Here is a 17,190-nt window from a genome sequence, read left to right as displayed (position 1 = left end):
CAGTGATGAAAAGCAAAGTCTGAAATGCTGGAGAGGTGTGCGCACATTAGCCATTTAAAGTCTACCTCCAACTATGTTTCAGAAATTCAGAGCATTACACTAACTGACAATACTAGACATTTGAATTGAGATACATCAGCCAAACTAAATCTATATTTTGCTTACTGTTGAGAGTAATAAAGGCACAATTGCTAGTTTATGCATACAAGATCAGTGTAGAAAAAGATCTTTGTTACAGAAATAACAAGTAAAGACAAAAGATCCACTACATCTGCTTATTTCAATTTCTTCCTGTTGACTGTTTGGTGCCTACCACAAATTATTTTTTATTTAATCTGCTACTATGTATTTGAAGAGGGCTGGTCCTAGGCATTACCATAACACACATGTACAACAATAATAGACAAGTATCATATTGCAAGACAAAGATGTAAGAGACACTCTTTGATTTAGTCTAACTTAATAATTTTGCCTAAATAAGATAATCTAGGTAAGAGGAAAATCTTCTACTGTACCAGTATCATATTCTTCTTCATCTCCAATGCTGAATACCGGCTTCACACCACGGTAGGGTTTTCCAACTCTGTCACTGCTGCTGACATGTCTGTTGGCAATGAAAAGGGCAGGAGAGGGCATGGGACAGGAGAAGAAAAGTATCTTTCAAACTGATGGTCTGAGTTCCCCAGTAACATATTAGCAAAATGTAAACACAGTTGTGCAACAGACAAGATAATTTATGAAGCTGCCTGCAAGGAAGACCTGAGTGACCCATCAAGCAACTTGGTTAGAGAAAGCACATAGTTCAGTCGCTTTGTGAGGCTGACTCTTGTAACAAAGAAAGTGGAAAGAAAGGTTGTTTTGTTTCAAAAACCCCCAACTTCTGCTCACCTTCTCAAATAGCAACACACATTAGAGACCTGAAAACTGACAACATGCTAAGTTTCCAGCATAAAACTAAAACATAACTGGACAGTCAGGGCAACTTCACAAGGATGCCAAATTCAGATGAAGTGAAAAACAAAGATTTAACTAACATGTCTGGAAGTTATTTTTTTCCTTGTAAATTCTTCAAAAGATAACAAAATGCCTTAAGAACTACACAGTGGGGTTATTACAAACCATCCACTGCAGTCTAAATCATGACTTCCTGCTCACTACTTCCAGCTTGAGTCAAATGTTGAAATATTTACTCAAACAATTCCTATTGCTACAATCCCAGCACTATTGTGATATTGATGTCAAAAATCACATTTAAATTATTTCTACAGATTATATCAAATGACACAGACAACTGAGTCTTAATGTGTGACAGCCCTGAGATATTTTAAAGCTCCAGCTCAGAATGCTGCAATTACATGGTCACAGCTGAATTAAAAGCTCTTGCTCTGAACTGTAGAGAATACCTGAAAAATAAGACAAAAACCTGAAAGTTCAGAAAGCAACAAAATAGTCAATTTCTGAAAAAACCAACCAGTTCATAATTTTAGCCTTTAGAACTGGCAATGCTTAGCAGTTTTACAACACTCAAAACCAAAAAACTTGCCTGTCTCTTTCCTCCAGTTCAATAACCTCCTTCCCCATACTGTGCATTTATTTTTCCTACCAACTCTAAGCCTTGCCTCCTGTTTTAAGTATATTCACAAACTCCAGTTTACATGCTACTTTAGAACCAAGCTGGACAGGGAACAGGTTTAGTAACAGGTAAATTAATTCTACTACTTAGGGATAGTTAAACGTAGAATTAAAAGTTAGAAAACAACATTTTCTATGGGTAAAATTTAGTAATATGAACAAAATAAGGAAAAGTTAAAAAACAAACAGAAATGTGGTCTAAAATGGCACAAAACTAAACATACAATAACATGCTCATTAGTGTTTAAGACAATAAGCATCAATGACACTGACAATTCAAGAGGGCAGTGCTTCCATACGGAATACATATTATTTTGTAAATATGCTTTAGTAAAACATAACCAATTGAGTAAGAAGCAGCAAATTCAAATATTGTCAAATTGAATTATACATAGAGGATCTAAGAGCAGATCTCACTGGTGTTTATCAACTGAAGTTAGTCAAGACAAGAGAGTAAACAAGAGAGTAAAATGCTACTTTATAAAAGCCTGGTAACATCTTAAACTAGAAATTTATTCTCTTTAACCTGTTGACAGGGCAGGCTATCATTACATGGCTACAAATTGAATGCATTGTCTTTTGGTGGCAAACCTACCAAAGGAAACATCCTGGTGATAAGCACAAAGTAGACCTAATTGAATGGATACAGAAAAAATGCCATTCTAGGTTTTTAAGAACTGTAATTTTAAGAAAATACTCCAGGGATATACAGTGTGAACTAATTTATTATTACATCTACCCAATGAAAGAAGATGTGCAATAGGAGTGAAAGGAATATGCAAAATAATCAAAGCAAAATCTCAATATATCAAAACTTCTTGGTTACAAATACAGATTCATACATCTCTGACTTGTAGAGTCACCATATATTTAATTTGGTATTTTAACATTTGTTACCATATTCTAGAAACAGATCAACAAAAAGTGGGGTACAATCCCCATGATCTTTAGTATTTCTGAATTAACAAAACATGTGTGCTGTTGGGCCATTCCTATTGCTTTTCTTTTACAGAATACTGGTTAACATTACTACTGATTTTGTTCACACGAACAATACCTTTCTGTGATGCTTTTGGGTGAATCCCAGCTCAAATTATGTGCAAACTACTTGAAAGAAAAATTAGTGAAAAATCCTTGAAAATCCAGTTTTAAAATTTTCAATAATTCAGCTACCATTAATTTCCATGCATTTCAGTGTAAGAAGGTCAAAAGCTACAGAACTTCTAAAGCATAACCAAAGTTTGAAAGTGATTATGCATGAACTGCTCTTCAATTACCACAAGTCAATTTATAAAAACTCAATTCACAATTTTTATTTCTGAAATCATTATAAGACACTGTATGTGAGGCAAATGTGAAGGGCCTCCACGTTTGCATGAAATGCAGTAATTATGTTAACAAGATAAGATAGAATTGCAAAAGCATATTTACTTTCAATTTTTCTTTTCCCAGTAATGAGCATGTCTATTTCTTTCAGCATGTTCTATTACCATGTGATAAGAAGCATAAAAGTTTGAGACTTCCAGACAGAATTTCCATATGGGTTCCCTGTCATGTCTAAGTTCTGATGATGTTTTATGAAAAGTTTACTTTTCATACTTATAGTCTCTCTTGTTAGAACCTTAAGGCATAATGTGTTCAGTATTTTTTGTGTCTTTTACTATTACAGGTTACTAATAAAATGTACATAGGAAATGACAGGTTAAAAAAAAAATCTATAAAAAGCAATAGTAAGGAAGAGGACAGAAATAACAAAGCAGAAACTAAGAAAGCACTGCCAATACATTCTTTTTCTTCCTTTAGTCTCTTGACCAGTGCTTGTAAAAAGAAAATTTTAATATATTTTAAAAAAATTCAATTAATATCAAAATATGCAAGCAATCTTGTCAGTGTAACCAATGCTTACAAACATTGTGATGCCATGCTAAATACAAGAAAGGTGGTTTTAGTCAGACTGCTTAATTATCAAGCTTACCGCTCCATGCTTGCTCTGTCTGGCCAGGAAATATTGAAAGGTATTCTACAGTACATTGGGGCAGAGGACAGAACAAAAGAATTAAAAAAATGTAAAGGAAAAACCTAGATAAATAGCTGAAATTCTCTATATTGGCAATGTACCTTCTTCAAGGAGGATGCTTGTAAATAAAAACAAGGCTTCATGAAAGCTGGACATGAGGAAAAGAATACTTGCAAAAAAAAAAAAAAAATTTAATAAAAGATGAATTTCTTATGCTACCTATGGCTTAAATGCAAGCAGTACTTGATTTCACAGAATGGCTTGGGTTGCAAGGTACCCTAAAGAGCAACATGTTCCATACCCTGCCCTGCACAGGGACATCTCACACTAGACCACATTGCTTAAAGTTCCATCCAGCCTGGCCTTGAGCATTGGCCAGGGATGGGGCAGCCACAGCTTCCCTGGGCAGCCTCTGCCAGCACCTCACCACCCTCACTGTAAAGAATTTCTTCCTAATATCTAATCTAAATTTACCCTCTTTCAGTTTAAATCTTCACATTAATTACAGAATTATGAACTCCTGATTTAAGAAATCATAACAGCAGTTAATAGTAATTAGGAAGTTCCATCTTCATATGAATCTGCAATCTACAGTGGCTAAAACATAAATAATGACAAGTTGGAAGAGGGAATTTCCCCAATTCTGGCATTAATTTTTCACCACTCAGAAATTTGGGTAAGCCCTAAGAGTTAACCACAAATGTGTAAGTTTAATTCTTCACACAGCAAAAGCTACTACCAAACACTACTTAAGAATTTTTTCCTCTAATTGTGAAATAAAAGTAATAATAGTAATTTAGAAAAACATTTTCCAAAACAAACAGAAGGAATGATCTGAGGAACAAAACTACTAAAAACTACTCTTCTTTTGATATTTTAAATCCTGCTATCAAACACATGCTAGGTCTCTGAGACTCCTGAATACCAGTGTCTTGGTATTCAACATACATCTTCAAAGAATTTAAAGAACTACAACAGGTGTTTTATTTAAAGCTCTGACAGATGAAAGCTGCTATTCTTGTATTTAGTTAAGGTATGTATTGGAATGATGTCTTCCAAATTTGAAAGTGTTCTTCAATCTACTTGCACATTCTCATTCTTGAAGACACAAAAACTAAACAAGGGTGGATTCTGAACTTCTGGATTAGGAAAGCAGCTTTACACAAGGACTTGAAAAAAATTAGGCTCTTTAAAAGAGGTAAACTCAATTTGGCAAGATGCAGCGGTGAAAAAAACCAAAACAGAACAAAATCAACCAACCAACTGAAAAAACCTATCCAGAATTCTGCTGTCTTTGATCTATTCCATTAGAGTCAGGATGGGGAGGAACTGAAATCATTGTTCACTTTTAGACTGAACACAAAATTGACACATTATAAGAAGTGAAATTAAATGACAAATTCTAGATAAGCAATCAAGGCAACAGGGACCCACACTGGCCTTGCAATACTAAGGAACAGCAGTACACTCCCTGGATCATGACAAAATGTGTGATGAGGGTAGGGTTAAGAGAATTAAAACCCTGATATTCAGTTTTTTAAGGCAACTTGTTCTCAATTAGCGCAGTTTTCACACTTACAGAACAGCCACATGAAATAAACTTCTCCCAGCTAACGCACAGTGACATAAATGACGCACCTGTCCACTGGAGTAGATGTATTTTCAATAAAACTGATAACTTTCTCTTTCACATTCACAGACTTAGTCTTCAAAGCAACCGTCATTTTATTCACTAGGGACTTCACTCCTTTTCCATCACCTGAACCATTTGGAGAATCACCCTGAAAAAGTAACTCCTCTCAGGATTAATCATATAAAAGTATATTATTTCATCTCAATGAATTTATTAAAAAGGAAACAGACTACAGAACAGCAATTTACTTTTTGGTACACAGTAGAACCTTAATTACACAACTGATTATTTCTTCAGAGCTCTATCAAATAACAGCAATGACATGTGACTGAGGAAAATATCATCCTATAAAGCAAGCTTGACAGACTACATTTCTGAGCACTCTGCTATGGACATCTAGACAAAGGAGTCCCGTTAGTGATACACTGCATCTAGATTAAAAGCTAAATTCTACACATAATATATCAGCTGTAGAAAAGATACCATTTTGAGCTCTGCTGCAAAATTGTATGCTACTTTATAGTAACTTATTCCCAGAGTAAGAGCCTGGGAAAGAGTTGTCTATTACATATATTCTGCTGGAGAATGACAGCAGCAAGTTCTTACCTACAAACTCTTTCCCTCAAGAGGATAAAAATGTTTAGATCACCTGTGACTAGACTGTGATTGAAATTAAATACACAAGTGAAAACAGTCGTGGCTTTCAATAATGCATTTTACAGACTAGAACAAGGAATGTGAAGAAAGCATTCAGTAAACCTAGGGTTCCCATCCCACTGTAACACTTATGCTAAAATTTCACTTACATCAACAGAGTTTATGCTATTTCTTGAGCCTGATGTACTTGCAATCCAGTGGCCATATCCATTTTCTGGTCCTTCCACATTGATATCTGCTAAGTGCTGTTGGAGGGCTGTTAAAAGGCCATTAAAAACAACCAGAATTACACTGGACTTAGTCTGTTGATGAAAATATTGTATATACCCAAGACTAATCAGTAACAATTTTCCCCCCACAATTCAATAAAATAGATAAATTCAGCAATCACTAACAATCCCCAGCTTTTCTTTACAGTACAAAGGCATTAAGATAATCTAATTATCTAATGCCTATTTATCTACCTGGGATACTAATTATTTTAGTAAACATTTAGAATACAGCAGCAATTAAAAATAAATCACTGCTTTGATCTTGGAGACAGCTCTTACAATATCACATATGTGATTAATAATACCTCTACTGTCATATTGTAGCACAGATCTCTACTGTTGTAGAGCCTGAGTATTTCCAGCAACATTAACTGCAAAATTATGAACTCCTGATTTAAGAAATCATAGCAGCAGTTAATAGCTATTAGGAAGTTCCATCTTCATATGAGTCTACAATCTACAGTGGCTAAAACATAAATAATGACAAGATGGAAGAGGGAATTTCCCAGTTCTGGCATTAATTTTTCACCACTCAGAAATTTGGGTGAGCCCCAAGAGTTAGCCACAAATGTGTAAGTGCACAGTGTTTACTTACACAAAACAAAAACCTGACAAATGACACCTAGTTGCTATTCATTTAGATAGCTTTTAGCAAAAGCCTCAAAAATATTAAGTGTTGAGATATCAAGATTTTTCAAGTCAAAGTTCATTATTAATAAGCTTACCCATAAAGCCTCCTTTCGCAATGCTAACATACTCCTTATTTTTCTGCAACAAAAAAGATCATTCTGATCAGAGCAAAAACCTGTGGAATGAGTTTGGCAATTATGGTAATGAAACAGGGGTTAGTTTATTTACTAAAAACTGTAAACTTGAGTAGTGCAAAAACCAGTTCAGATTTTAAGGAGAAAATGTTTTGCTGTTTACCATCAATGACACATGCAGACACCCTTTGCTCCAGCTCTTAAATCAGTGGCAATTTAATTGTACCTGTAAGAAATGTGCTAACACCATGTTCATATACATATCTTCTTCTTCCCTGCCACTTCCCATGAAGCAGAGATGTTCCCCACCAGCTATGGAGCCAGACTCAATAGATTGTTTTTGTGCTTCTAACAGGGATTTTACAGACTGTGCAAATTCCGATGGGTTCTGAAGCATCTGTGGAATGAACAAACAAAAAATGGTGTTTGACACCAAGATACTGTAACACAAGCTGTGAATGGAGACAAACTTTGAGAATAGTTACAATTTGTTGAGCACAAGCAAGGCAACATCAGCACTGTGCAAGTCACACACATACGCTCTGAACCAGACTGAGACCTCATGTTACATCAAGAACACTTGAGAATGGTCCTTTACTTCCTCACCCCACTTGCTCCCCCCAGGAAAAAAATATAGCTAACATTTGCTAGTTTACTTCTCAAGGCATCTAGTAATAAGTTTTGGAAACCTTCATGTTGCATTAATTTGGTAATACAGCAGCGGGACTTGTTTCCATATTCACACACGCTTGGGCACAACACATTCAAAGTCTGGAGATTCATAACCTTTTCAATTACCTAGAATTTCTAGATGCTAGTAAAGTCTTTCTCTTGTTGTCTCCCTACTAAGCTTTTTCTCATTTACTTATCAAGATTTGCAAACAGAAATTACAACTGAGAGCACAAGGAGGTATCTGTGATTCTTTGTACTCTAAAAAAGTAAAGGCTGGGATACATGAAGGCCTGCTCTGCATGCAAAAAAAAAAGTTCTATATGAAAGAGATGGAGAAACAAGGACTTTCTCAATATAGCTAAAATTTTAACCTGTGTTTGTGGGGAAGGTACTTATTTATACTTATATCATAAGGGAATTTTGACATGTAACTGGATTGAGGGAGGCAGGGAGGGGCAAGAAGGGGCTCCCATTATCTTGTCTGTACAGTGGATTAAATGATGAAGGACAAAGTCACAAGTACACAACCTAACCACCAATAAGTAAAGCTGAATTTTAACTGGGGTTTTCCTAGAGATAAAGGCTGTTGCTTTATTACACAGGTCCTAAATCTCACTACTTCTTCTAACTATAAATGAGATGGATTCCAAAGTGCTTTCTTTCCCCATTGTCTCTCCTTACAATAACTTTTGTGTACTTTGACACATACAGGAATATGAAATGCACTGAAATTCCATTAATGACTTTTCATCACAAAGATTTTTCCCTATAATATTTTCCTAGCATTGAACTTCTAAAAACAAGGATGAACTTGGTGACATTCATCCACCATGGTTCATGAAGGACCATTAATTCCAATATACAATTTGAATACATATGAACTGATCACATCTAATTTAAGACTTGTTTCCATGGACTCCTTTTTCATATACTATCAGTTATTTGTGCTTCTTAATAATTTAAAATGCTTATTTCTACTTCACTGAATATGACATTCAATTAAGGCTAGCAGAATACCCACATAGGACAGGGCAAGTTTTTCCTAAATGATTTTCAATCTAGGTTAAAAACCACACAATATCAAAGAATCATTTAGGTTGGAAAAGACCCTTGTTATCGAGTCCAACCATGAACCTCACCCTGCCAACTCTCCACTGCTAAGCCACGTCCCCAAGTGCCACATCTACAAGTAATAAATAGCTCCAGGGATGGTGACTCAACCCCTTCCCTGGGCAGCCTGTTCCAATGCTTGACAACCCTTTCAGGGAAGAAATTTTTCCTAACATCCAATCTAAACTTCCTCTGATGCAACATGAAGCCACTTATTCCTCCTGTTCTACTGCTTTTTACTTGGGAGAAGAGACTGACACCCATCTTGCTATAGCCTCCTTCAGATAGTTATAGAAAGCACTAAAGTCACCCTTCAGCCTCCTTTTCTCTCCTCTGTAATTATATTTAATATTATATTTACATATGTGCATATAATACTGCATAATGCATCATTTTTATTAGAGAGGTAAAGATATTAGATGCAGGATTGAACTTAACCAAGGTATAATAGTCTTTTATGTTGTATATCCAAATAAATCATTCCATACAGCTTCCACAGACTGCTCAAAGTAAAATAGTTGAGTGCTAATCTAGAAATTATGAATACACCGCTGAAATGGGAGTAATTTTGGGGGGAAAAAAGGACAGAGAAAAATTACGACTTAACGTTCAATTAGGAATTCATAATCAAACAGGAAGTACAAAATCTTTATTGAAGTTATTCATCCACAGCACATCTCAGTGCCAAAAATAATGCACTTGCATATTGTACAGCAGAAGTTTTAAAGAAGCAACCAAATTCTTTTCAAGATATATGCCCTGTAAAAACAGACTGTAATAAGACTGGCTGAGGCAAAAAAAGAGACAAAGAAAAAAAATGCTCTTTTAAAAAATTAATTACACCTTTCACTGGAAAATAGGGTGCTAAAAAGAGATTTCTCCTCCAAGCAATGTATAGTCTTTAGTCTGTATGGGTTTCCATTTCTAATCAAAGAACAGGAAGTCTGGAATCCCACATTCTAATGTCATTAAGGGCTAAACTTCTCAATCAAATAATGGTTTTATCATCTCCTTTAGATAAGCTGATTTTTGAAAACTTTTCATCACATAGCTAGATGCTGCATCTAGTCCACATACCAGAGCCTAAGTTAAGGTTACTTTATCTTTCAAGGCAGGCATTTCTCTCCCCTTCTATGTCAGTTAGGATTCAAATACCAGTAAAGAAACAAAAAGCATACAAACCAAATCTGAGTCTAAATGAAATGCTGTCGATAAATGCCCAGCATTGTATTGCTCTGCAGGACGACAATCCACTACAAAGAATCTCACTCCTTCCTGAAAGAGAAATTTTTAAATTTTAAAATTGCATAATTATTGACAGAATTCAATTACCTTCCAATACTAATGCCAGTACTACAGGAACTGCTCAGAGGGGCTAAGAGCTATTCAAAACTAACTTTCTTCACCACTTGGTTAATCTGAACTTTGTCTAGTCTGTTACCAGACTAACAGTAGTATTTTAGTATCAGCTTTCCATTAATTTAGCTTGTGCATGGGAAAGGATCATCCATGTGCAATTCTATAACTTCTACTGAGAGGAAAAATAGGGGGTATGAGACAATCCAAGAGTCCACTATTAATCAGCACAGCATATAAGGATGGGTTTATATCCCACCAACTTGGATAGGATATAAACAGATGCTTAACTTTATTTGGACAGGGAAAAACCCCAAACTATTAATGACAGAACTTCAGTAGTCAATAAGAAACACTGTAATCTAACTACATTATGATCCATATATGGGTCTTACATATTTCTAGTGAAGTCCTTGAATCTATGTCTCAAATTAACTTCTACTGAAACAACTTTAATCAATTTTCTTCTTTTCATTTAAACCCTTCATTGACAAAAGACAGATATTCCTTAACAGCATTCTTCTCAAAGGTACTGAGTAGAGAATTTTAAATTTTCCTCTACAGTAGCTACATTTGGAAAGGAATTCAAATTAGTGAGATAGTACTTTGAGCTCACACTCCTCAAATTCAAATCAGCTGTCTTAAGCTCCCTATGCTCCTTCCTACAGCTCAAATGCATTGAAGACAGCAGATCATTTACAAGGGAGTAAACTTCAAGACCAAAATATTTTTCCTGAAATAGCAAATACTCATTTGTGTTGTTAGCACTTAAAACTAATGGTTGGTGATTGAGTCTTTTCTGTAAAATAGTGAGGGGAAGGTAAATTCAGTATACTGACTCCTTGTTGCTGGTTTGCTTGCAGAATCTCGGACACAGAAACTGCTAGACAGAGAGCCTGGCTCAAGTCTGTGTCATCATCTTTGAGGCCCAGCAAACTGCTGCCAAAAAGACTGTGGTTGTCCTAATAAGGCAAGAAAAATAAAGATTAACTGAAGCCATTGTCTTTATGTGAAAGTTTAAAATAAAACCATATCCACTAAGCTGCAAATATGAAGTTCCACACATGTGTATCCTGTCCACACAGAAATAAAACTTTTGATCAGAGATTCTTTCTGAGTATCATGGCAAGGTCTGCACTTCCATTACAAACATGTTTGTTCACCACTTTGACCACACCAACATGATGCAGTGTCTCTGGTATTTGTTTTTTAGTTGTTTGCTTTGTTTTTTCCCCCCACAAAAAACCTCCCATACCTGTCTACACACGTCAGCCAAAGTACATACAAGCCAAGGGCACTGGCTATCAAATACTTTTATTTCATCCATTAACTAAGTCAGATATCATGAGTAAGGAAGAGCTGCAAAAAGTGCAGGTGATAATAGATTTATCTATAGAGACTTTTTCCTCTTTGTTATTACAAATACAGCTAGCACTGCTGTGCAGTGTACTACAATGCAATTGTGTCAATATACACAGACATATTCGTGTCAATATTCATCAGTTCTTACAAGAACTTTGGAAAATGAGGTTATCAGCCATGAAGTGAGAATATTGCAAGGAAGATTCTCTCTTGACATATTCCACTTAACCTTATCTTTCAAAGGTCCTAACAGTAAATACCGTCTGAGTAACAACATGAAAAAATCGCTTAAAAAAAAGAAAAAGAAAATCACAATGAAATATTCCAAGTTGTTGTCAGTAGGAGCTTAAACACTTGCCAAAAAGAAGAGAATTTCAAAATTACTTTCATTACCTTCCTGAAAGAAGCTGGAGTTTTGCTACAGTAATATTGTGCCAAAGAGAAGAGATCTTCTATATCCTCTAAATCGAGATTGGCTGGTGATGTTTCTAAGGATTCTGAGACAAATAAACAACATAAATGCAACACTACTCAGACACAGAAATCAAGCACCATAGATCATAAAAGAACTTATTTTAATAAGGCATAACAATCTAGTGTATTGATTAAACATGAATATTGATCCACTCTCCAGATAAAAAGTGGAGATACAGGAAATACTCCTTATTCATAGAAAACCTATGTTTTTTTTCTAGATGTTTGAACCTTCTATGCAAATTATTTTTTACCACATTCTTACTTCTGCATAGTTTTAGCTTTCAGTTCTAATTCTAATTTAGCTACTTTTCTAAAGAGCTTGATCTCTAGAATCCTTTAAAATGAGTACTTAATCAGTAGCACTGTTCTCTGTCCAGGAAAACCCAAGGGTGTAATTCTGCACCATATGGCCAAGACACAAAATTCCAAGCACTCTCATTTTGAACTACTAGAGATTATTAATTACATTGCATTATGTTTGTAAAAAAATACAAAGACAAGAGCTATTTACATTTTCCACTGAAATTTAATGCATTTTCTATAAAAACAATGAATTAAGCTCCAATTAAGTGTGCATGAAGACAGTCCAAAAAATGCAACAAATGCAGTAGATTTAAAGAAGGATTTGACAGCTGTTGCTTTGGGCTTAGAAAGACCAGTTTCTGGTGATTGTTTCCAGTACTTCAAACTGAAGTATAAAACTAGGTGTGTGAATATTAAAAGGAATGAGGAAAGAAGATCAAGGACAGGGCAGCAAAAGAACAGTAAGAAAGGAATTAATGGGTGAAGAGATTTGTTAATGAGAAAAATCACATGGAAATAAACAATCTAGCTCTTTAGCAACAAAAAATAGTAATAAATGGGAATTAGAATATATAATAAATATTTCACTAGCAGCTATGTAAGAGAAGTACTTACTTATCATTTCTTCTTTATCTGATTCTTGTGCTAAGATAACGTCTCTGAAAACAGTAAAGTCACAGGCATAGATTAAGTCAGTAAAACCAAAATGAAACAAACCTGGATTAAAACAGTGTCAGCAAAGAATGTCCCGAAGAATTAACTACACACTTACTTTGCATTGACAAGGATGATCAACATTAAGAAATAAATAAAGAATGGATCTGCTTGTTGTAGATATCCATCCCATATTGCCTGAGTGACTTCAGCTGAACAGTAGTATGAGAAGAGGCTTCCAAGCTAAAAATTTGGAAAATAATGTGAGAAAATGCAATTACCAGGAACAATCTTATCAGGGAAACATTTTTAACAGAGATATACAATATCCAAAGGAAAATAAACCCAACAAAATTATGATAAAGCCTACATCTGCACAGCATACTGAAGGATGGTTCCAACCTCTAAAATATTTTTATGGAAACAGTGCACAATGCTACAGATTATCTGTGAATAAATATGACTAGTGTGAAGGCAAAGTTGGCTGTACACTGCCAGCCTTGCAAATTCAACCACAGATAACACAATCAAGCTGGAGTACTGTTTAGCTCACAGACAGTGCTAAATACCAATTACCAACAAGACAATCATAAGAGAATATATTTACTCAAATAGCATAGCAATTAAAGCTTCGAAAGGATCCTGCAAACATAATTATTTTTATTTTCCACAGTAGAATTGGGCTAATTGAACATGGTTGCACATTAGTTTGACAACATCACTTACTTAGCATTACATTATGATGCTTTATGACTGAGTAATTAAATATTTGCAAGCATCAGAAAATTTTCATTACCATTTAAGAAACCCTTTGCCTGTTTCCATGCTCCCACTTGAAAATACATCCTCTCTGATATACGAAGTTCAAAACAGATAAAAGGTAGGAACTTCTTACCATACATGCCAGGTAACATTTAAAATCTCACCTAACTGAAATGTATGACACCTGACTTCACTGGGCTCTTACTCAACTTGGTGATGCACACAAATACTGTATTAACACAGCTATAGCTTCAAAAGCTTGGTATCTGATTTAAAACACTATCATGGAATATTTCAACACTTCCTGGTGCAATTTCATAGCAAAAGATCAAAAGATTTATTCAATTCTGACTCAAATGCAACTGAAGACAAAAAGTCCATGAAGAAGATGACAATGGCAGGCCTATGTACATTGCTTAAATATTTCTAAGTATTAGTGATACACTTATATAGACTGAGATTTTTCACAGATGAAACAGAGAATTTTACTGTAATCTCATTGTATAAAATGAAATTTAAGATTTTTTCCTGAAATTGTACACCAGGAAGCATGGTGTTGAGGACTGGAAGCTACACCAGCTTGCTTCACTACCACCTTTCAGAGAGAAGATTCTTTTTCTCATTAGGTTCCAAAATTCTAATAAACAACTTCAAAGAATTTTGTACTTACTGAGGAAAATTCTATTAAAAAATGGAAATTGAGTGGGAAAAAAAGGCCTGATTTCTCTTCTGAAGGCTCGTGAGACTGACAAAAGGCAGATTTTGAGAATATGAAAATTTTTCCTAGACACATTTTTACACTAAAATTGGCAGCAGCCCGAAAAAAAACTCAAGAAAAACCACCCCCAAATACAGACCTCACAGTTTTATAATTCATTTCAGTCTTCTTTAAATGAAAATACACAAAGTTGAAAAAAGTTTTACACAGCCAATGAGTATGAAAGAAGAACCTAGAAGAGTTCATGGGTCAAAGCCTTCTCTATTAAATTACAGACTTTGCCTGTGCAAGCACAGTATTGTGATTTTGTATTGCATATACAAACAAAACATTGAAACAAAAATGTTGTTGTAGTCCTGCTCCACAAACTTTATAAAAAATTATTGAGGTAAGCATTTTTGTAACTACTCACAGTTTGAGGCAGTTTTGAAGAGGAAATGACTAATGCTTTAAAAGTTGTAAAATTGATGTGCCTAAACTCTAAAACACGTGCTTATATCTCTTAGCAGTGAGATTTTAAAATAATTCATACTTTAGCTTTAAAAGACATGTTAGATTGATGTTTACACATATCTATAACATACAGCTGCCCACAATCAAAACTAACATCAGGGCTTCTTGCTTTTAGAGTACGTCAGCTGCTATCATTCCTCCTTAGTCCAAGAAGTTCCTAACATCAGTGGCTCAATAAGGACTTACCCACTACAATAAAAACATGACATTAACAAGACCTCATACCTCATGCTAAACACACAACATTAAAACATGCAATTTATTTTAATATATGCAGTCCTAATTGCTTGTACTAGTCTTCCATAAACCGACAACATAAAAAACCCTTAAATTTTAACAGAAATTTATTTTTCATTATGTTTCCCTACTTTCACTTTATTACCCAGTTGAGTGCATATGAATCTGGAGTCATCTTCTTGGTGTCAAGAAAGGAGCAGAGTTCAGGCTCATGGTACTGAAGCAACAGCCTAAATAGATGAAAGGGTCTTCCCTTCATAAAACAATCCCTAAAAAGTAGCAATGAAAATAATAAACTCCCCTGTAATATTGCAGTTTTCAGACTTACAGTAGCAATTCTTTACTATCTGTGATTATGTAATTTCCTGTACATTGCTCTTTTAATTCACAGGGACTGATCATGAAGTCAACTTGCCTCAAGAGTCAAAAAACAACTAATCAAATCAAACCAACAAAAATCCCACAAACATTGAAACCCCCACTAAATTAACAAGGCAGTAGAATGAAATACTGACAATATTGACAGATTATATAATACAGAAGTATTTAAAACAGATTTAAATCTCAAAACAAGGCAAGCACGGTAACAATAGAGATTCACTGATCTACTATAAATTGCCTTTCTATGGCTTTCATTCTCCCACTGAAGAGAAAAAAAAAACCCAGGAAACAGTCTACATCTCATTGAAACACCACCTAGATTCCTACAGAGAAGCTCAAATACTCTGCAAGCCTTCTAAATCCTTCTGAAAGCACATGAGTTATGTGACCATAATGCCGCTATCCCCAAATAGCTCACAGAGCCCAGGAGTGCCTCAGAGCAGAAAGGGACATGAGCTGAGTCAAGTGATGGGACTGATAAATACTTCCTGCCACTACAGCAAATGTGTTTTTCATATTTTGAGCACCTATCCATCAGCCAGGCTGGAATCCCCTCTCCAGGCAATCAGACTAAGATCTTGAATTACAGACTGTTCAGCCTTGCTGAAGTGTCACAGTGGTCCAACATACATAAAAAACTTATTTTAGTGAGAGCACCTACATAACAGCATGAAAAGCTCAAAAGTAGTATTTGATATTAAAAATATCCAGCAACTTAGAAAAAAGTGATTTCAGTCCCAACTCAAAAGAACATGGGGACAAAATATCAAATACTTCTAGAGAAATTCTGAGACTTAATTAGTGCTTATGAATTGCTGTTTCTAAAGGGATAGAAGTATTTTAGATACAAAAAATGCTAGGAAAGGGAACAAAAAAACACTTTCACATAAGCTATGTGAATTAGTTCATAAACAAATGTTTTGATATTGCATGGAAGAACAGTTCTTTAAAAGGCATATTGAGTCCCATGTTAACTCTTTGGATCTTAAAGCAACCCAATCATCTCCTGGATTTCAAACCAACAGGTACTGAAATTTATGATCATATGAAAGAATCTGACAATATGGCTACAAACAGTGCTACTCTAGCCAAAACCAACATGGACATCTTTCAGAGAATACTGCTACTGCCAATAAAAATAGTACATATGGAAAAGAAAGAGTTTTACCTTGGAATGAATTTATTCATGATAGCATAGAAGCAGTTGTACAAATCACTGCGGGGCAAATGAAGGTGCACCAGAGGTTTGAGCAGATGTATCCAGCCGAGGCAAGAACTGTATTTAACATTGCGTGATTTACAATAAAATGTAATAACAGACTCAATATCCAAAATTAATACTGACTTCTCTTCTTCTGGCACTGACAACTGGTCTGAAATAGGCACAGAAATATAAACTGTGTTAAAGGCTTTTCAATGAAATTGGATGAGATTATGTCATAGCACAATTGCACCAATAGGGACTGATCAGGGAAAAAAAAAACCCAACAAAACCAGACAAACAAAAAACTGGCTATTTGGATTAAATTCTTACAGAAAGGCTTTAAAAAAGGTATCAAAATACAAGTGATTTTTATAAACCTATTAGGAAAAGACATTTAAATATAATTTAAATACCACAACAACAGGATGAAAGAAGTTTGGGGTTTCCAAGATCTATATGAATGAA

General features: G+C 35.0%; 1 protein-coding gene across 7 annotated transcripts in view; it reads right to left on the bottom strand.

Annotated features, from left to right (window-relative positions):
- The window catches only part of TBC1D23 (TBC1 domain family member 23), a 33,163-nt gene that overhangs the window by 6,031 nt on the left and 9,942 nt on the right, over positions 1–17,190 (bottom strand). For 4 of the 7 annotated variants that reach the window (XM_086883035.1, XM_086883037.1, XM_086883034.1 and 1 more), the window contains 13 exons: positions 16,690–16,894; positions 15,286–15,409; positions 13,029–13,153; positions 12,872–12,915; positions 11,870–11,973; positions 10,954–11,076; positions 9,941–10,033; positions 7,202–7,372; positions 6,937–6,979; positions 6,089–6,195; positions 5,288–5,430; positions 3,608–3,652; positions 516–604 (listed from right to left, as the gene is read on the bottom strand). In XM_086883035.1, coding sequence (XP_086739161.1) covers positions 516–604; positions 3,608–3,652; positions 5,288–5,430; positions 6,089–6,195; positions 6,937–6,979; positions 7,202–7,372; positions 9,941–10,033; positions 10,954–11,076; positions 11,870–11,973; positions 12,872–12,915; positions 13,029–13,153; positions 15,286–15,409; positions 16,690–16,894 — 1,416 coding nt within the window. The remainder of the gene's footprint in view (positions 1–515; positions 605–3,607; positions 3,653–5,287; positions 5,431–6,088; positions 6,196–6,936; positions 6,980–7,201; positions 7,373–9,940; positions 10,034–10,953; positions 11,077–11,869; positions 11,974–12,871; positions 12,916–13,028; positions 13,154–15,285; positions 15,410–16,689; positions 16,895–17,190) is intronic. The other 3 variants (XM_086883039.1, XM_086883040.1, XM_086883038.1) reach the window with 1 other exon arrangement.

This window comes from Cyanistes caeruleus, chromosome 3, assembly GCF_971803275.1.
Source record: "Cyanistes caeruleus chromosome 3, bCyaCae1.hap1.1, whole genome shotgun sequence".
In the NCBI taxonomy this organism is placed as follows: Eukaryota; Metazoa; Chordata; class Aves; order Passeriformes; family Paridae; genus Cyanistes; species Cyanistes caeruleus.
This window is presented reverse-complemented; position numbering and strand designations above follow the sequence as displayed.